At 36.2% G+C, this 21,924-nt stretch overlaps 1 protein-coding gene across 5 annotated transcripts in view; it reads right to left on the bottom strand.

Moving 5' to 3' along the window:
- herc2 (HECT and RLD domain containing E3 ubiquitin protein ligase 2) overlaps nt 1-21,924 on the bottom strand; it is a 488,151-nt gene that overhangs the window by 115,475 nt on the left and 350,752 nt on the right. For all 5 annotated transcript variants that reach the window (XM_051927044.1, XM_051927043.1, XM_051927046.1 and 2 more), the window contains exons 42-57: nt 21,021-21,251; nt 20,205-20,343; nt 19,965-20,108; nt 19,426-19,568; nt 17,515-17,782; nt 16,415-16,557; nt 15,192-15,290; nt 14,175-14,343; nt 13,946-14,071; nt 13,049-13,157; nt 12,788-12,927; nt 12,124-12,314; nt 11,540-11,645; nt 11,344-11,435; nt 11,006-11,181; nt 10,805-10,916 (exon numbers count right to left, since the gene is read on the bottom strand). In XM_051927044.1, the coding sequence (XP_051783004.1) occupies nt 10,805-10,916; nt 11,006-11,181; nt 11,344-11,435; nt 11,540-11,645; nt 12,124-12,314; nt 12,788-12,927; nt 13,049-13,157; nt 13,946-14,071; nt 14,175-14,343; nt 15,192-15,290; nt 16,415-16,557; nt 17,515-17,782; nt 19,426-19,568; nt 19,965-20,108; nt 20,205-20,343; nt 21,021-21,251 (2,388 nt within the window). The remainder of the gene's footprint in view (nt 1-10,804; nt 10,917-11,005; nt 11,182-11,343; nt 11,436-11,539; nt 11,646-12,123; nt 12,315-12,787; nt 12,928-13,048; nt 13,158-13,945; nt 14,072-14,174; nt 14,344-15,191; nt 15,291-16,414; nt 16,558-17,514; nt 17,783-19,425; nt 19,569-19,964; nt 20,109-20,204; nt 20,344-21,020; nt 21,252-21,924) is intronic.

Genomic DNA, 21,924 nt, shown 5'->3' with positions numbered 1-21,924 from the left:
AAGCCGTGCTGTTTCTTTGAAGGACAGGTGATTGGCAGGATGACACCGGACTTTTGCCTTTACGCCTGGTGCAGCTGCGTTTTTCTTTTATGTGAGTCGACATTTCTTGCAGGGAGGGCTTCTGTTTTCTCCGATCTGAGTTCACCTCTGTTATAGCGCGTCTTTATTTGAAAACAGCAGTGTCAGATCGGGGCGAGCGTAAACGCTAACTTTGACAAGCACTATAAATTTACAGCGGTTGTTACAGACGTAAATCAAACGTATGTTTTTATTGTATAATATTAACAATAACAGCAGCTCTCTAATCAAAATGGTAAACTTGAGAAGCTGTTAGCATCGAACCCAGAAGCTCTTGATTGGAAGACAGCAGTTGTGTGTGGGAACTGTTAACATTTGAATCTGATGATTGTATATAAAACAGTGTCAGAACTTGTGCGCGAATGAGACTGAAAAAACTGTGGACGTGGATGTGAGTGGTGTGTGTGACTGAGAATGACTGGTGTGAAGCCTGAAGTCCAAATATCAAATAAACACTTTCACAAGTACAAGTATAACAGAACAAGTGTGCTTTTATTCAAGAATATAACTTAATAAAAAAGAAAGCAGGTTGCGGTAAGCGGTTGATGCGACTGCTTGCGTGGTGCAATGCTAAGAACTGCTGACAAGAGCTTCTGGGTTCGATGCTGGCAGCTTCTCAAGTTTGCCGTTTTGAGTAGAGAGCTGCTATTATTGTTAATATTATACAATAAAATCATACATTTGATTTACATCTGTAACAACCACTGTAAATTTATAGTGCTTGTCAAAGTTAGTGTTCATGCTCGCCCCGATCTGACACTGTTGTTTTCAAATAAAGACGCGCTATAACACAGGTGAACTCAGATCGGAGAAAACAGAAGCCATCCCCGCAAGAAACGTCCCCTCACATATAAGAACAACGCAGCTGCACCAGGCGTAAAGGCGAAAGTCCGGCATCATCCTGCCAATCACCTGTCCTTCAAAGAAACAGCACGGCTTACAGAGCTCGCCAACGCTACACCGTCCAGATCTAAACACTAGTGTGGTGTATTTGCCCAAAAAAAGTCTAACTGCATTCTTGTACCATTGCTCGCGTACTAAAGTGTCAGCAAGTATTTTTCGTGGCATTACACGTGTAATTTGTGAGCATGCCCTTGACGATCAAACAGAGGAAGCTCTGCAGTAAACTTGTGACTTTATTTACTTATCTTCCTACAGCATAAAGTAAAATTAGTAAAACTAAAAAAAAGACGCTAACTTTGACAAGTACTATACATTTACAGCGGCTGTTACAGTTGCAAATCAAATGTATGCTTTTATTGTATAATATTAACAATAAGAACAGCTTACTACTCAAAACGTTTATTTTGGAAGATGTTAAGACTTGAACCCAGAACCTTATGAGTTGGAGTCAGCAGCTCTAACCAGTATACTACCCAAGAAGGCAGGACAGCAAGCAGCACTAACCTGGTTTCTTTTTCTTCGGTTATAGCCTTAGAAAAAAGCACATTTGTTCTGTTATACTTTTATCTTTTGTGAAAGTGTATAAATATATTTGGAATTCAGGCTTCACACATTATACATTTCATGCCTACATTTTGTCAATTATTACTAAAACATGAGAAATGTTTCTGTTTTAACAATGTGTTTACTGTGCATAGATCATTGTAGACACGGAACACACATGAAATGCAAGTGTTCCAAATAACAATATAGTATTTATAAAAGGTGTCATTTTGTATGACTTCTCACTCTATACAGCTCTAAGCAACTGACAAGTAGGGAAGCAGACTTGAGCTGAGAAAACTGTGTGCCGGTGGGGGGATGTGATAGCGGACTGCTTGCTGTTTGCTGCTTATCAACACATTTAAAGGACAAAAGACGCTGACGGAGAAGTGGAAAGCGTTTTAAGGTGGGACGGATCTACGAGTTTTTTCGTAGGCTCTGGTAATTCTAGTGTTAAACCTTTATAGTTCAACCCATTTGACAGCAAAAGTAAATGTGTGTTCTAACCAAGCTCACAAACTGCAAATGAGTAATACAAGTTTTACTTCTTGCCAGATACAACTATCATGATTGCAGCTCTGAAGTATACAGCAAATACACCATGATCTAGACAGCAAGAGACAAGGGACCTGAACAGCACGCAGTGTTTTGATGAGATCAAAAAAATAAGTGAAAAATAGACAGTAGCTATATATTGGCCATTACAAATAAGGAAAGTTTTCCAATTTTTAAAGGATAAATTTGTTATTTCTGCACAAGCATGTAATATGTTAATTTGACACATGAAATTCTGTTCTAATGTGAAGCATTTTTTATAAATTAAAAAAATCAGCTAGTCTGAATTGTTTTTTAAAATGGAGCTCAATGGGCACGAGTCCAACATTGAACATTTCGATTTTAGCTTAAGGAAATGTCGACTATACAAAAGCGTATTGCATTTAATTCATGGCCATAGATCACGTCATAACTAAAAACAAAACAAAAGCATTTGTATTTTGTGTAGCAGTTGTTCCAAGTGTATTGCACTTCGATTCAAGGCAACGTATTAGTTGTATCAAAACTAAATGTATTCAAATGACCAATCAGTGTCAGTAAGTTGAACAGAATATTTTCGTCTTAAAAATGTCAGTAAAATTTAAAGCAAAAACAGTTCGCACAACCATAAAAATTGACATTACAAGAATAAAGAAAGTTCTGTTTAAGGCTTAGATATCTTGTTACAATTCTGTAAATTCCGATCCTACACTTGCAGGACATAGGTCAGAGCATACATTCACATGAACATACAGTCAGAAAAGTGTATGCCATTGTTCTAGTTGTAACCTAATCTAACAGCCACACTTCTAGTAGAGTGACAATGATCCTAACTGGCTAATTAACAGTATGTTATTAAAGAAATAGCTGAGAAAGTTCTCTTTATGTGTTAGCTTACAGGGGGTAAAAATGATACTATTATCTAAGTAACTATGCCTTCTATTCAAATTATGCAAATGTTAACATTAGCATTACCTTACAACTGGAATGATGGCCTACATTCACACCATCATACTGTATGGTCAGACAACCATATGCCATTGTTCTAGTTGTAAGCTCATATAACAGTCCTTGATTGTAGCAGAGGGATAATGTTCATAACTGGCTAATTAACATTCTGCTATTAAAGAAATACCCGACAAAGTTCTATTACATGTTAGGTTATAGGGTGTAAAATATTATTAACTATGTGAAACATATATTGGTTAGCCACAGCACTAAAACCACTGACTGGTGAAGTGTTACAATGGTATCTATCAAGGGGTGGGATATATTAGGCAGCAAGTGGTCAGTTCTTGAAGGTGATGTATTGGAAGTGGCAAATATGGGCAAGCATAAGGATCTGAGTGTCTCTGACAAGGGCTAATTTGTGATGGCTAAACGAATGGGTCAGAGCATCTTTAAAATGGCAGGTCTTATTGGGTGCTCCCAGCATGCTGTGGTTAGTACCTACCAAATGTGGTCCAAGCAAGGCCAACTGATGAACCAGAGATAAGGTCTTGGGCTCCCAAGGCTCACTGATGTGCAAGGAGAGAGAAGGCTTGTCTGAAAAACTTAATGCTGTCCATGAGAGTAAGGTGTCAGAAGACAGTGCATCACAACTTGTTGTGTATGGAGCTGTATAACTATAGACTGGTCAGAGTGTCTATGTACAGTTCATCCGGAAAGTATTCACAGCGCATCACTTTTTCCACATTTTGTTATGTTACAGCCTTATTTCAAAATGGATTTAATTCATTTTTTCCCTCAGAATTCTACACACAACACCCCATAATGACAACGTGAAAAAGGTTTACTTGAGATTTTTGCAAATTTATTAAAAATAAAAAAATTGAGAAAGCACATGTACGTAAGTATTCACAGCCTTTGCCACAAAGCTCAAAATTGAGCTCAGGTGCATCCTGTTTCCCCTGATCATCCTTGAGATGTTTCTGCAGCTTAATTGGAGTCCACCTGTGGTAAATTCAGTTGATTGGACATGATTTGGAAAGGCACACACCTGCCTATATAAGGTCCCATAGTTGACAGTTCATGTCAGAGCACAAACCAAGCATGAAGTCAAAGGAATTGTCTGTAGACCTCCGAGACAGGATTGTCTCGAGGCACAATTCTGGGGAAGGTTACAGAAAAATGTCTGCTGCTTTGAAGGTCCCAATGAGCACAGTGGCCTCCATCATCCATAAGTGGAAGAATTTCGAAACCACAAGGACTCTTCCTAGAGCTGGCTGGCCATCTAAACTGAGCGATCGGGGGAGAAGGGCCTTAGTCAGGGAGGTGACCAAGAACCTGATAGTCACTCTGTCAGAGCTCCAGAGGTCCTCTGTGGAGAGAGGAGAACCTTCCAGAAGGACAACCATCTCTGCAGCAATCCACCAGTCAGGCCTGTATGGTAGAGTGGCCAGACAGAAGCCACTCCTTAGTAAAAGGCACATGGCAGCTCGCCTGGAGTTTGCCAAAAGGCACCTGAAGGACTCTCAGACCATGACAAAGAAAATTCTCTGGTCTGATGAGACAAAGATTGAACTCTTTGGTGTGAATGCCAGGCATCACGCTTGGAGGAAACCAGGCATCGCTCATCACCAGGCCAATACCATCCCTACAGTGAAGCATGGTGGTGGCAGAATCATGCTGTGGGGATGTTTTTCAGCGGCAGGGACTGGGAGACTAGTCAGGATAAAGGGAAAGATGACTGCAGCAATGTACAGAGACATCCTGGATGAAAACCTGCTCCAGAGCACTCTTGACCTCAGACTGGGGCCACAGTTCATCTTTCAGCAGGACAATGACCCTAAGCACACAGCCAAGATATCAAACGAGTGGCTTCAGGACAACTCTGTGAATGTCCTTGAGTGGCCCAGCCAGAGCCCAGACTTGAATCCGATTGAACATCTCTGGAGAGATCTTAAAATGGCTGTGTACTGACGCTTCCCATCCAACCTGATGGAGCTTGAGAGGTGCTGCAAATAAAAATGGACGAAACTGGCCAAGGATAGGTGTGCCAAGCTTTTGGCATCATATTCAAAAAGACTTGAGGCTGTAATTGCTGCCAAAGGTGCATCGACAAAGTATTGAGCAAAGGCTGTGAATACTTATGTACATGTGATTTCTCAGTTTTTTTATTTTTAATAAATTTGCAAAAACCTCAAGTAAACTTTTTTCACGTTGTCATTATGTGGTGTTGTGTGTAGAATTCTGAGGAAAAAAATGAATTTATTCCATTTTGGAATAAGGCTGTAACATAACAAAATGTGGAAAAAGTGATGTGCTGTGAATACTTTGTGGATGCACTGTACCTTCCACTATCGAAAGTGCTGAGAAGGGTGAGATTTGGACAATGAAGAAATGGAAGCAATGAAAGAAGGTGCCCTAGACTGATAAATCTTGTTTTATTTTATCTTGTGGACAGCTATACTTACACAATATTAGGAAGGTGGTTTTAATTTTGAGGCTGATTGGGTAAATTCTAGTCAAATTAAGCAAGCACTTGCGTGAATTTTAACATTAACTTTTTAAGATTGGCTTTTACTTCTATGATCTTCTATCTACATTGTGCACGAATAGTTAAAGATTGTGACGATTTTAAGAGTGGCATCTTTTCTGTGATCATTGTCTAGATGTCTACAGAATAGAGACAACAATTCACACTAGGTGTTAGCAGTGGCGTAGCTGAAGTTCGCACCACTCGGGGCGGGGCTTCAATTTACCGCCCTCCAACGTATCTGAATATGTTAACTTATTTAAATAGAAAATTAAAATGATGTATTGAGAAAAGTTAGGATACATTTTGTATAGATTTATTTATATATAGAGAAACAGCAATATTTTTTTCATATATAATTATTTATAAGCATCAACTAGGAAAGAATATAGTACAGACGCACTGATAAGCCCTGTTCTGATTATTAGTTTAATATAATTACGCTGCAAAAACCAGAACCGGTGTGGTGTATAAGTGATAGGTGGGGATGAGCAAGAATGCATTCGGATTGATAACGAAACAAAATTATACATTGTGAATTAGTTGTTTATCTTCCTAGAAATTATTATCGGTGTAATGTTTCTGTTTATTTTTGTTATTGCCTCATAAATTCAACTGCCGTGTCTGATGCCGTCACAGAAGGACCGTCTGAAAATGATTTTTGAAGCATTTGTGGATGAAAATCAGAGAATTTGACTTTTTTCATTCATGAGTGATATTTTTCCGAAACCTGCTGCTTACACGTGAAGTGTTCTGAGCCTTTTGGCCAATAATGCCACCCCCAAAAATGAGCCACCCGGGGCGGACCGCCCCCTCCGCCCGCCCCTAGCTACGCCACTGGGAGTTAGCATTCAATAATGTTAATAACAGCATTTGGAGAGAAGTTTTCCAAAATGAAAAGTTTAAGCTAGAGGAAACCACACCTTATTGGCTTGAAATGTTGCCATGGTGGGAAACAAGTAGTTAGATGAAGTGCACAGCCAGTCACCTTTTGAAATAACTGAATCTCATGAAAATATTTTGTTTTTATGTGTGCAAACTCAACACTCAATTACAACTGTTATTGGGGGGTTGGGATAGGTATAGTTGTTAATCTAATTAATGGTTTTAGCACAACCTGTTGTTTTAGGTATGTACATGAATATGTGTTAGGTTAATTGATGATTACTGTTTAGTAGATGCATGGTAATGAGAAAGCACTGGCCAAGGTCGAGCAGAATAAAAGGAAGCAGGTTAGTACAGAGAGAGAGGAGTTGTCTTTTGTGAGTGAAACTGAATGAGACAGTGAACCAGCAATAGCAGGTTGGAGAGGTACTGGAGTAACAGGAAGGAAAGGGCAACATTGTCCTGGCTGACCACTAAGCAAACAGCCAGCTGTATAAAGGTTCCATAATGAGGATGTGCACTTGTCAACTACAGATGTTGAGCACACGAGAAAGGGAAAGAGTGCTAGAGCTTGCTGGAGAAGAGACGTTCAAGATATGGTGGCATCCGTGCAAGGTTAAGGCGCCCTAAGAACAGTGGCAAACCATAAGGGTGCAGTTCAGGTCTACATGGTGGACCAAGATGTAGCAAACTGTGTCATGGGGATTCATGAGACAGAAAGAAGAAATTATTTTATCTCTTCACTCTTTGGGCTTTTTAACACTAGAATCCGTGAAGCCTATGAAAAAACTCACAATCCTGGCCCACCTTAAATCCCTTCGCACCTCTCCATCAGTGTCTTTTGTTTTGTAAATGTGTTGATCAGCACAGGCAGCCTGCTGTCCCATCCCCTGCTTTGACGGAGCCTAGCTCGGGCAAAAAGTTCTCCCAGCTCAAGCCAAGGCTCCTTATCTTTGTGTGAGCTGCCTGGAGTTGTATAGGGTAAATACAGTATATTGTTATTTGGAATACATGCATTTCATGTGTGTTCCGTGTCTACAAAGATCTGGGTAAGTGTAGGATGAAAGGAAATGTGAGGCAAGAAATTCTGAACACATACCTAAAGAAAAAACTTTTTCCATGTTATACTAATAATAATAATAATATGGGACAGCAGGTTGCTTGTGCTGATCCAACGCATTTACAAAACAAAGGATGCTGATGGACAGGTGTGAAGGGATTTAATGTGAGCCGGGATTACGACTTTTATCATAGGCTTCAGGGATTCTAGTGTCAAGTATTTATTTGAATTTTCTATTTATGTATTTTCACCCAAGGCACTACTTTTTATTGCACCAATTTACGGGCTTTATTTGAATTATTTATTTATTGACTTTTAGATATCAACTGTTTGCACAATTGAGCACTTTGTATTTTCTGTTTTAAATTAAAACTACCATTCTTCTGGTTTTACACTCTCACTTGTCTGTTCACTCTCCCTGGTCCATCCTCAGTTTGTGACTATCAATATCCTAGATAAAGGAAGGTGGCTGTGAGTCCTGAGCATCACAGCCCCTTGCAACTCTCTAATTTTTTTTAATGTATATAAAAAAAAATGCTTCAATTAAGAACACAACTTCATGTGTCACAGTAATATTAGGTCATGAGCAAATAATTTCAACTTAAAAAATTACCAAAAAACTTATTCTTATAAGTAACACACAAATGTAGTCCAACTTATTTAAACTGAAGGCAGGGCTCTTGACCTTTGAATAAAGCTCAATCTCATTTGAATGCATTTCAGCTGCTTTTCCTGAGGAATTTATTTAACAATACTTTAGCAAAACATGCATGCATTTTGCCCATTGTGAGCATAGGACTGGGTGATTTGACATGTGGATTATGTGGCATGAGTAATGAGAAAGTTTTTCAAGGATACTTTTACATTGTTTGCTGTAGCCTAAAGTTGGTCTGAATACACACCCATTCCATTAAATATATCCATTCTCCATGAAAATATGGAGGTAAAAGTTTTTTTTTCAGCTACTAACAACAAGGGGTAAGAAGCATTTAAAAAAGTATCATTTTTTGAGGCTAGGTATATATGTATCTGGGAAGTATTCATTTAAATACTTGTGAATTCTGCTGTTTAACTGATAAAAAATATTTTCTTAATGATGAAATTATCTGAAGAAATTGCTGTTGCACAAGCTTTCCTTTATCAGAAAATGGCTGTTTAATGTGCTTTCATCCTGAACTTCATGTATATTGCAATTTTGTATCTTTGGCTTCCTAGACTTTTCAACATCCTGCTGTTAAGGGTGGTTATGGAAAAACTAATTGGACTAGATATACAAAAAAGCCATCAATACAGGCTTATTTCTAGTAGTTATTATATCAAAACTGCAATGGTCAACAGCTTTCAAAGACAGCCCAAAATAAAGCAATTGCTCACATAACACACCTAAAAGTAATTGCCTTTTAAATGTGCTATAAGCCAAATGTACAAGAAAGTCCATGTGTGAAAATTCTGGGAGGTTGTTTTTTTTTTTTTTTTTAAACTGGAAGTCTCCCAACTACAACATGATGAGCAAACCCTGTGGAAAACTTTGCTGAACTTCACAAGGAACTGATTACTGAATGGATTATAATGGTGGTTAAGTGTTCTTGGGGGCTTGAGGAATGTCTGCCAACTATGCAAGACCAATAACTGTGGCCATAAATGTGATCTGAGCTGTGAGGCAGCAGTTCTAACCACTATGTCACTGTGCCTTAAACAACAAAACATGCAGATGGAATGATAACCACAAATAAAATTGCTTGAAGTCATGGGCCCTGGCTACAGCATCTTTTTAGTTTCCTAAAAATCTGTGGAGATGCTTCACATTTTCTCTTTTATAAAGAAGAAAGAAATGCCTTGCAAATAGTAATAAATCCTTCATTATTATTGTTATTTAATGTGGTGTCCCTCTGACACAAGGGGGTGGGGGGGTGGGGAGGTTCCTTTACAGCTTGTTTTGAAATCACAACTAAGCACATGGCTAATTATGCATGAAAATTAACCATACAGTGCTATACTGCCAGGATACAGGGATCAATGTTATATATCCAGTGGCAGTAGTCATTATTGCCTGTGGCATGGAAATCCAACTAGAGAACTGATCTAGTCAAGACATGTTGCACATGAAAAGCAGATGGGCAATGATCTTACAGTAGGCATGTATAAATGTTCTGCGCATGACTGCTAGAGTCGACATAATACTGGCCTCACAAAGCATCATGTGGCTCTGGGAAAGATCACACAATGAATTTCCAAGAAAATATTCAGTGAACAAGGTCACTTATGAACACAGCCTCTTTGCTGCAAAACATTTTGGTAATTTTAAGAATGTCAAGCTCAACTATCTGTATAGTTGACCATTTGTCAGACCATAAGATATTAACCCATCACCAGTTCCAACCTGAAAGCGTACTGTCATAGTTTTATACGAACTGGCAACTTGCACCAAAGTATGCAGCTGTGGGAGGGGCATTTTGGGTCAGTTAAGACCATCATCCACCACTCAGTTTAAGTAGTGTGCATGGCTATTTGAGAGAGAATGATGTGTAGGTACAATGCATCAACTTAACCAACACTGCTGAACTAAACAACATCACGTACCATAATTCTTCAGCATTCCTTGTGCCACAGGTGGCATGCTTAATTGAAAGTATACACCTGTTCTTTTCCAAGCGGAGGGTTACTACAGTTATACTAACTATAAAAGATGTCATCTATAGTTCTACAGGTGCTTGTTGACAAGTGTGTAGTCATTGAAACATAGAAGTGTTCACAATGCAGCCATATTCACGAACATCTTACTTATAGAAGCATGAAGAATGTTATTTTATTTTTTCCAAAGTGACATTGCACATTATGTAAAGCTAAAAGTATTATTTTTTTAAAATGCCGTTATGTTTTGCTACAGCAGTAGTACATTAAGAAAATCATGTCACATAACATCAAAATTAAGTGCAAGTACATTATTGTTCCTGTTAAAAATGTTCCAGTACAGTTTTTTTGGAACATTAACTATTTTATTTCCTAAAAGAGAATGGAATAAAGTTTTATCTTTTGTTAGTTATTATAGACAATTACAGTTTCTTTTACCTTCACTGACAAACATAAGTACTTTAACATTTTTCACAAAAAAATCTCTGATGGAAACCTGACTCATGACATCAGCATCAAATAACGTTTAAGAGGTTAGACAGCTGTACTAAAACAGGCATTACATTTGCATTTAAATATTTATATTTTTACCCAATGTCTCTATAACATGTTACATGCATGAAAAGACAACAGCAAAGATGCATGTGCTAACCAGTTTTTATTGTACTCAGTACAAATCACTAAATTCTTACCTTAGAGCCTTTCAGTCCGCCAAGCTGATCTTTATCATTCAGTCCCCAAACAAAAACTTTTGTTCTAATAGTAGCAGCTGACTCCAACCCTGCAGACCTTTTCCTTGCAAGACTATATGGAAAACACAACAAATATATACATGTTGTGACAAAAGTTGGTTTGAACTAACCTATACAATTAAAAAAAAAACATTAAAGTACCTCCCGGTGTTAGCCTTATCATCATCTTCCTCCTCATTATCTGAAGCAAGGAAGGGAACGGTTGCCAGATCTTCATCCTCGGCTCTTATGCGACCAACTAATCCCAAACCATGAATTTTACAATCTATTCCAGAGCTTCTACACTGTTTGATAGCAATTTCAATATACCTGTGATACTAAAAAATGAGATTACACAACATTTTGTACATTAGAACCATACAACAATCTGACCTATTTAATATTTAAGATCTACACAAAACCAAGTTAGCAAAAATATATGGTTTGAGTAAACATCGAAACCTCAAACTATTTCTCATTTGCAATGCATAATTCATTACCTCAGTACAGTCACTGAGTAGCTGCACAGTTGTGTCAGTTGGATTGATGTTGATTGCTTTTAGCTCAATGAGGTTATTTAAGGAATTCCCACCTAAAATGTAATACATAAAAAAATCTGTTGCAAAATAAATGTATTTCATATTTATGATCTGTTTAAATATCATGAAAATAAATATCAATTAAGCAAATACTTACCAGAAACCACTACTAAAGATGGCATATAACTGCTATCAGCCGGGTCTACTGTCATTTTAAGTCTGTGCACAAGAACATCAGGGAAAAGTTCAAGTCTAATCCAGTGCTGTAATAACAATTATAAGAGTTTAAAAAATGACAGATGGATCCGTTTTTGAACCAAAAAATCTAAATAAAACAATAAATGGAGCATTAATATAATTTGTATTCTGTAGATTTTAATCAATTTATTATCTAAAAGAGTAAACCAGATGACATGGTGATTAGTAGTTAAATCAGTTACTATTACAAGCTGCTGCATTTATCTTTCATGACACTTTTATCTATAATGTTCTCTATTTTTGTGACATGACAACGACATTAAATAACAGTAAGTCAAATGTAAAACAACCATTTAAAAGATTAGTAACAGTGAATGAAACAAAGATGTCCTAACACTGGTTCCTGCTGCCTATGTTCAGTATATCCAAACTGAATAATAACTAAACAGATAAAATATTTGCCTATCACAGACAAATATGATTTAAATTAAGTTTCTTAACAAAAGAGAAAAGAAAACAAAAAGGTATGAAATGAAAACTTACTTTGCCCTGAGATCCAGAAGACTGCCAGCACTGCTCACTTCCATCAGTTAGACGAGAAGCTTGATTTACAGAAGACGACACATTCAGATTTTTAACCACTCTTGACCAATCATCTATCAACATGCCACGTTGACTACTGTGATGTCGCTTGAGTTGCTTTCCTGAGCGTCCACAGAATATAGGAGACTGCCCTGGACAACAACAAAAAAAAATGTTAAAAGACTGTACCTTACACATTAAAATTAAAAACATGCACAATTAAGAAATGCAATGAAACTAAATAGTATTACCTTATTGAAATGGCCACTGATGAAACTTTCAGTGGACTAGGCATGATCAACACATAAAAAACTTAATACTGGAAACATTTCACTTTTTCTCTTTAGTTAGCAGCATTGGGGAAGACATGCACTCCAACAGGTAGATAAGAATATCTGGTTTTAATATTGAAATCAGTTTGCATAAAACAGACATAATGAAAGCAAACAAAAAAAATAATGAAACCTAAAGTGTATTAAGATTCAAACCATATTAGCCACCAATTTTGAACACGACCAAAGTACTGTTTTTATCTTTGTTTATCTTTAACTGGCAATCCACCTAGACTGGATATTTGTCTTTTGCTTATTTCTATCAGAATTGGTTGAAAGATGGAGAAGCTTACCTGGCTCATTAATCCTACCAAATGTGTGTCTGGTGTTATGTTTTCTAGTTTTAAAACAGTTCTCACAGAAGTCAAAATCATCACAGTTTCTACATTTAAACCGTGGTCCATTAATCGGGAACATCTGACAGCCATCACATCTTTGAATAGTAATTAAATTTGAAAACATGCAAAAGAAATAAGGAGAAAATTTGTCAACAGAAAATGTCAATTTTTATTTTTAGGTTAAATGACACAAGGTATGCTAAATCAATACTGTACCTGACTCCAGGATGAATGCTAGGCACCAATTCCATTTCTGACAACAAGCCAGTCCAGTGAGACTGTTGTGGAAAATCCACAATTACATCTTTGCCATTGGCACTAAAAGCTAAGAAAATGAATAAATAATTACAGGCAATATTTTGCTGTTGGTGAAAATGTGTCACACATTTTAGGATGTTATTCATTACCAAGATGAAAGCTGAAATAATATGTAGAGAAAGACCTTTTTTTAATTTGTTAGCTAGTTTTCATTTTGTTAACAGCAATATCACAGCATCATGTGCACCTGCAGTGGTTCATGTTATAGAATGTGTACCTAGGCTAAATTAGTTAAAAATGTTTATCACAGGAATATGTAATGACATAACAACAGTCTGGTCAAAGGCAGGGGAAAAAGGATACCTTTAGCTAGGGTTTATTTTTAAAAGCATCCAGGCATCCATTTAATTATTACCACTGGCTAACATTTATAATGTTAACTAAAATAAGCACAACTTTATCACAAAAGTATTCACTAAACTGCTGGAAAAATCACAAATACTGCAAATACTACATGAAAAATAAAACCACATAAAACTGAATACGATTAAACTGAAGACTCAGTTTAGAACACAAAAGAAATGCTATTCTGTCAGGAAGAGCTTAAAATTTAGAACATCTGTTAACATTTACTTGTGCACTATTATATTACGCACATCTAAAAACCTAAAACTAAATGACTGTTTTACAGTAAAAATAGTCAAAAAACAAAAGAAAAAGAAAAACAACCAATAAAAAGACCATAACATACCCAGAAAACCCCCGACACATCTTCAAAGAAACTAGATTGTTCCTATTCTGTTCAGAAATTTACTTTCATCACATTATAATCAAATTAAAAATTGTTAAATTTACCTTTGACAACTCCAACACTCCTGTGAGTAACTGAGCCCCATTTATACTTTGGAGTTGTTACTGAAGTTTTTACTCTAACCTTATCACCAATTTTAATATGTGATGGAGAGCTCTGTGGAGGAAAACCTACAAAGGAAGGAAGAAATCCAACCAAAATCAGAAAATTGTTTTAACTGTATTATAAGAATGTGTGTTAATATTTTTACCAATTAAGTAAAATCCAATATACCCAACAGCTCCGCATGAATATATCGGACCCAATAGGTACCACCTTTCTGCTGCCAATCGCACTGCACATTCAAATCATGAAGCCCATCACGGTCAAGCTTTATAACCTTTCCAACATCTCCTTCATACACCTCTTCGTATGTTCGACAACATCTCACCATCATGCCCACCTACAAGAAGAAAAAAACAAATGTATTCTCTACTGCAGTGTTTAAGTTAATAATAAATCAGTTTTATTTTCTTTGTAGCATCTTACCATGTTTGAATGGGTTTTGTTTGAGGCATATGCAGTTTAACTTAACTAACAATTGTGCATTGACCGTGTGAGTGTATATGTATCTGAATGCGTCCTGTGATGGAATGGTACCTTGTTCAGGGATAGTTCCTGCCCTAAATCCAATGCTGCCAGAACAGAACAGGACAGCAATGCTGCCTGGACTCCCTTCAACCATAAACTGGAAAAAAATGGACTAATAGATAGTAAGTTTTTGTTGGGATGAGTTCTAATTATATAAAACTAACATTAACTTGCACATTGAATGAACTGGAAAAAAGTTCTGCTTCTCGCTTGTTGTTCTTTTAAGAGCTGGAAGCACATGATGTCTGTTTGCCAAAAGCATTCCAACAACTGCTTAGTTAGATGTCCGTGAACTTGTTTTAAATGTTGTCTCACTGCCTTGTCTTGCGGCACGTTAAAGTGTCTCTCGCGGGACGTCAAATTGTCTTCCGAGAAGATCACGTCTCGTCACCCTAGTCTCCCTTCCAAGATTTTTTTTATAATAGAGAGATACAGACACACACATACTCACACAAGGTTAATTTATTATTTTATAATATGACTTTTATTGTATCCAACAGAGACCAGTAGTTCAGTTTCTTTAGACAAAGTTAGACAACACAAATCAAATTTAATTAATTTAACACATTTACTTAGTGTACATTTGTCTATTAAATGCCAAATCAACAATCATAACCATTTATAGCTGTACATGTTTTTAATTACCTAGCAGGTACTCACCTGAATATTCTCTCGAACATAAACTGCATAGTCATCATTACTTTGAAAATCTGAACGTTTCTTGTATGTTTGACTTTCTGTGACAACAGCTCCAGATGGCTGAAATAATATAAATGATGACAAAGAATATTTTTAGAGAAAAATGTCACAATAAAGTTATGAACAAAAGCAATGCACAGCATATCAACAAATTACGGATGTCTCCAGTAATATGTACCATAATAAGCAAACTGTAACAAGCAAGATATCTACTTCAGTGATGTTAGCAAAATATTAAGGTATCACCTCAAGAGTAACTGCAAATAAATGTACTGACTGAAAGATGCACATTATTATTAATATCCAAAAGATTCAAAATGAAAGGGTTGTACTAACAGTAAAAAACATATTATAATTATGAAAGAAAAATCTGAAAATACTGAGATTCATGCTATTGTAACTAGGAATTCCACCTATCATCTCACACCTAAATTAAAAACATCACCACCTGCCTTAGTCTTGTTGTTTCACTGTGTACTGTGACAAAGACATGCCATTTTGAGAACATATCATGCCTAAATTTCTTGCTAAGTGGGAAATTCTCATAGCTGATGTTCATACATGACTTCAACACTATCAGTTACAGATGACAAGTAAAGCACTTTAAAAACAGGAAGCCAAACAAAAGTTATCAGGTTCATAGTGGCCACTCTAGATGTCCATTTCTCGAGAGAGAGAAAAAGGAAAATATGATGAGCCCCTCAGACAGGCATGTAACAACTGAAAAAATAAAAGTGTAAATCTGGAAAGGGCACCATGCCTAGTGGAAAGTAAGTGATACTGAAAAAGCACCAAGCTTTCTCACAGTAAAGTGCAAACTATTTGGAAAAGGTTTCCTTGCTGTCTAAGGAGATGACTTTCTTCATAGCTCTGTGATGGACAATACCACTAATTTAGATGTACTGCAGATGCAACAACTGTTACAGAGATGGCATAACAATAACGTATAGTTCTGATTTTACTTATATTGCTTTAATGAGGAAGAACTAATCAAAATGTAACCTTTAAAAACAACTGTATATTAATAAATCATGAGCTGAACATCTGCCAGAGAAATATATATTTGCAATTAATTCTGAAACAGTATTAATACGAGAAACATGAACAGGATTAAAAATTAATCCAAGCTAGTCCAACAATATTTCAGAACAGATAGCAAAATGTTTTAATATACGAAGGCATACCACAGCAAAGGCAGCTTCTGGTTCTTCAAGTTCCTCTATAACTTCTTCATCCGAGTACTCATCTGACACTGTATCAGCATCAGACAGGTCAGTGACCTGCACATCTGGGTGATCCAACAGCCATCCTACAAGGGCTTCTACACCTACAATAGAAAAGCCATTACTCTTTGGTCTTGCTGAAAAACTATAGTTTCAACAAATACTATAGAATAAGAAGAAAAATATTAAAAAGTCCCAGCAATATTTTTCTAATTAATGTAGATTCGGCTGTTTCATCAAAAGTACACTAGCAAACTGGATTTAATCAGGACTGAAAAAAGTGGAAGGCCCAAATACATAACTACATAACAGGATAAGTACAACACAGTGTGTAGTTTGAAAAACAAACTTTACAGGCTGTCAATTTGTTGTTCCTTCAGATACATGTCAAATACCAGTGTCATCTGAAACAGTGAAAAGATGATTCTGGGATGCTAGCCTTAGAGGCAAATTTCAAACAAAAAGCCATATCTGAAACTGGCAAATAAAAATGGTCAAAGGAACACAGACACCGGAAATAGGATGACCTGAAAAGAGTATTATGGCCAGCATGACCATCTGGATGATCCTACCATCTAAAATTGTTGCTATTATCAATAGAGTTGACACTGCATCCATTAATTCTCCTGGGCATATATGATATGCACCAGTCTTTTATACCTTTAAGGATAGAGGTGTGACAACAGAAAGTTTTTAAATTGCAAATGATCAGAATTGGATGAGGTAGCTACCATACTAAATTTCTGAAGACAATGAACCGTAGCACTTAAAACAATTTACTTACAAATTCTTTTTGTAAGTAACATAACAGGACATAACAAGAGACTACAGTAGATATGACAAATACCAATATGAGACTAGACCCCAAGAAGGGAGGAGACAGGCACACCACAGAAGAAAAATATGAGGATTTCTACATCTCGTATCTGCTGGGTGAGAACCATAAAGTGAAACTGAGGTAAAGCTTATCTGACCTGGAAGAATTTTTTTTTTTTTTTTTTTTATATACAAACATTTCACTTGAACAATCCAAAAGTACACAGTAGTTTCACACTTCACACCTGGTAGTCCAGTCGCACTCCCAGTGGTTCCTGACATAGACTTCAAAGCAAATTCAATGTTCTTCCTCTGAAAGCCCATCTCCATTAATTGGACAACAACAGGCAGTGGTGGAACTGGAGAGGCTTTCTGTTTCTTTTGCTTGGGTGGCCGAGCATGCTGCACAGCCACAGGAGTTGTTGCTTCACTTGAACTGCTGTCATCAAATACAGGCAAAGAAGGATGTGTGGATTCAACAGCTAGGTACTGGCACACTGCTAAAGCTGCAGCCTTAACAAAACAAAACAAAAAGTTTTCTTAATGAATACATTAAGAGATCACAATCATTTATAACTTATGTTTAATCTGTCAGTCAGTCATTGTCCAACCGCTATATCCTAACACAGGGTCACGGGGTAATGTTTAATCTGTTTAACAGAAAACATACATTGAAATAAAAACTTCTCAAATCCAGTTTTTGCCAGAAGTTATTTTTTGTACTTGAAGGTATTTTCTTTTATAGATATAGAGTACAATTTATTGTTTCTCTTGTAAACCTCTAATCTCATATAAAATAGGTCTAACTTATTGTGTTATTGCAAGTTCATATTGATAGCCAATTAATCAAAAAGAGAATCAGTGTCGTCTTGTCCATCCAAATGTTTCATGACACCACCTTGTGCAATTCACACTTGTAGAGGCTGGAGCTTATTCCAGCATCACTGGGTGTTAGAATACAGTCCTAAACTCAAACTCGCAGACCACCAGGCTGGTTTAGAGTTGCCACTAAAAACAGCACACTCATCTTTGCAATGTTAGGGAAAACTACCTGCTGCAATACCTAGCAGAAACAGGAGAAAACTGCAAAGTCCACAAAAACGTACATGGGTTGGAATTCAAACATGGTGTCAAAGACGTGCTGTAGCAGCGCTAACCAAAGCAGCAGTGAGCTACTCTGAATTCTACTTCAAAATAAACAAAAAGGCATGTGGTGATGATGCACAATGATCACACTGAGAAGCAATGTGACAGAGGCAGACAGTGATTTTTGATCATTTTTAATAAGTACTTATAACAGGGTTACATCATCAAGAATTAAATGACAAAGCTTCAGCATTTGCTTCCAGAAAGGACAGCCATTAATCTCTATCAGTATCAGTTGAATAAGGAAAATATATTGCAGCATTATATTGTGTAACAATATTCATATGGATGTATTGAGACACAAATGAACACAGCATTACTGAGAAAAGGTAAAAGATATTTTAAAAATGATTATGCTACATTTAGAGGCTTATGCAAAAAATAACATAATTGGCTCATTAACTTCAGGCAGTAATGCTCAAATTATTACAAGAAAACAAATGTAAGTACCCATTTAACTCTAGTTACATGTATGACTATGTGCTTTTATATGAATCTCTCAGTTAGATGATGTAAGCATGTCCATCAGAATGGTATTTTTCATTGGGAACCACATTATAGAGAAAATGTACTTTTAAAAGCATTTAACAGAGTATTGCTTGCTTTTACATTTTACAAAGAACAAATCTATAGCCAAGTCCGCTTTCAAGTTTGTATTGATATATGCAATAAAATAATGAAAGACAAGCTTGGAGATTCATCATCTCTATCGAATTCACTGTTTAATCCTGAAAAAAGTTTACCATAATCGCATAAACTAAAACTTACAAAAAAAAAAAAAAAAATACAGCAAAAATGAAAAAAGTGTTCTGAGTTGATATTCTCTATAGAGACATCCTCAATAATATAAGAAATATTTCCTTATTATTCTTAACTGAAAATAATTCATACATACAACAATATTCTTCACTATATATCACTGTATATTCAGAATAAAGGAAGAACTAGTAACAAAATGTTAACATTTGGTAACAAATTTTCCTGAATATGAAAACACTGAATATTCATACCTCAAGCTCCTGTTTATCAAATATGGCTTTTACTGGGGATGGTTGGGTAGCTGCAGAAAGCAGCTGTTGAAGGAGTATCATTGGAGGCTGTGGGCCTTCCGGAGACAAATCAATAGCATCAGGTGAGGCTACTACTGTATCTTCTGTTATAAAAAGAGAGAGACAAACAGAACGGACAATGTGCACGGGCAGTTTCAAAAATTCTTTCTCCAGTGAGTTTAAACAGAGGAGTATAATAAATCAGCAATATAATACATGACTTGAAAGCACAAAACTGAACTTTTATCTGTATTAAGCTATTTTAGGAGATTTTTCTCTATAAAGACACTACCTTTCAGCATCAATGTAAAAATGACATTTCTTGGAATGTTATTATAGTGCAAACTGGTTTCCTGGTTCCTTAAATGGAGACATGTATAAAATTAACACCTCTCTATGACATAACAATCAGAAAAACAAAGAAAGATTTTAAACCTAGGGGCCGAAAGAGTTAGTAGTTACTTTGTGGAAACCTGCCAATAAACCCTAAAAAAACATACCACTAGTATTTGTTCCAGAATCAGCTACTGCAGGCTGAGACAATATTTGCCTCAGTTTGTCCTGATGAGACAGCAAAGATCGAGCTGCTTTAAGTACATATAACCTCAGCTGCTGGCATCGTAACAAGTGCAGATCAACTTGATCTTTAAAATAAAAAACAAATTAAGCCATGAGACAAATTAAAGAGATTATTAAATATAGTTTCAAAAGTGATTTTAGTTTAATTAGTTCAATTATACCAGCATGAGTTCGACTAGGTGATTTCTTCATTCTCTGTTTTTCAAGTTTACTTCCTGCTAGGTTGACAAGCTGAGCCCAAACAGATAGCATTGGCTCGGTGAAAGGAAGATTGTTTACACTAAAAGAAACAACAGGAAGCTGCAAAAACAATAAGAAACAAACAATATATATGTATATTAATCAAAGTATACAAATACACAAACACAACAATTTAAACAAACAACTATAGTGGAATCCCCAAAAATCAGTGCCTTGTTTTAGTGAAAAGCTGAATAACTAATACAGCTTTGAAACAATAATTGAATGCAGCTTCAAGAATCATTCATGTCCACAAAGATGGAAAAAACAATGAAAAAAAAACCAAAAAAAAAGAAGCACTTAACTACAAAAAAAAAATAATAACTTAGTCTTCTGACAAAACTATTGTGTGAGGTTTAAGTGCTTCAACTAGATTAAAAAAGCTCAAAACTCAAATTCAAAAATGAATAATTTATAAAAAAAATCTTCAATATACAATGGTGTTGGTGTAAGCAAAGTGTTTCACATTTCACATTTATGAATGAGAAATGACATGATTTACAATGAAAACCAGTAGATCAATTACACACTGTAAAATGGTGTTTAGATGTAACAAATTATGTTCATGACTAACATACCACTTGATTTGTAAAACAAATCATGAAATCCAATGAGCCATAAACAGTACTACTTGAATAATCCATTATAAGTTAATATATAAAGAACCTTAATGACTGGAGTATTTGTTTAACATAAAAAATTTAATGCATCATAATAAAATTTACAAGATGACATACTGGCTTGAGCTGATTCAAGGGGCAAACTTTAGAAGTACGCATTTCATGAAACTGTACTGTAATCTTCCCCTTTGGCGTGATACGAGTCACAGTGCCCTCTCCAAATTCTTCATGAGCCACCTGGCCTCCAAGTCTCAAACGGCTGTCTATTCCTCCAATAACTGCTAGAACTGCCATCAAAATTCCAATTTCAAGACCCTCTGGTTCTGGAAAATAGTCTTCCAATATGATCTACAAAAATAACAAGTTAATTTTAAATTATAATAATTATATATGTCTTCATTTTCAGTAAAATGAGACTATCTACGAGTTCAAATAAACACTGAAAGTTTGTAGTGTATTTCTAAAGCAAAACCATGGAAAAAATTTTAAAAAAACAAGAGTTTATGCAGTGGTGTTCACAGTTTCATTGCACAAATCCTGACAAGTCCTTAATTTAAAGAGCTTGGAATTAGTTTGGTCAAATAAATGACAGACAGACAGACAGACAGACAGACAGACAGACAGACAGACAGACAGACAGACAGACAGACAGACAGACAGACAGACAGACAGACAGACAGACAGACAGATAGATAGATAGATAGATAGATAGATAGATAGATAGATAGATAGATAGATAGATAGATAGATAGATAGATAGATAACTTTATTAATCCCAAGGGGAAATTGACATACTCCAGCAGCAGCATACTAATAAAAAACAATATTAAATTAAAGACTGATAACAATGCAGGTATACAGACAGACAATAACTTTGAATAATGTTAACGTTCCCCCCTGGGTGGAATTGAAGAGTCGCATAGTGAGGGGGAGGAACGATATCCTCAGTCTGTCAGTGGAGCAGGAAAGTGACAGCAGTCTGTCGCTGAAGCTGCTCCTCTGTCTGGAGATGATACTGTTT

The sequence above is a fragment of the Erpetoichthys calabaricus genome, chromosome 4 (assembly GCF_900747795.2).
Source record: "Erpetoichthys calabaricus chromosome 4, fErpCal1.3, whole genome shotgun sequence".
Taxonomy (NCBI): domain Eukaryota; kingdom Metazoa; phylum Chordata; class Cladistia; order Polypteriformes; family Polypteridae; genus Erpetoichthys; species Erpetoichthys calabaricus.
Note: the sequence above shows the minus strand (reverse complement) of the source record. Positions and strands in the feature narration are given on the sequence as shown.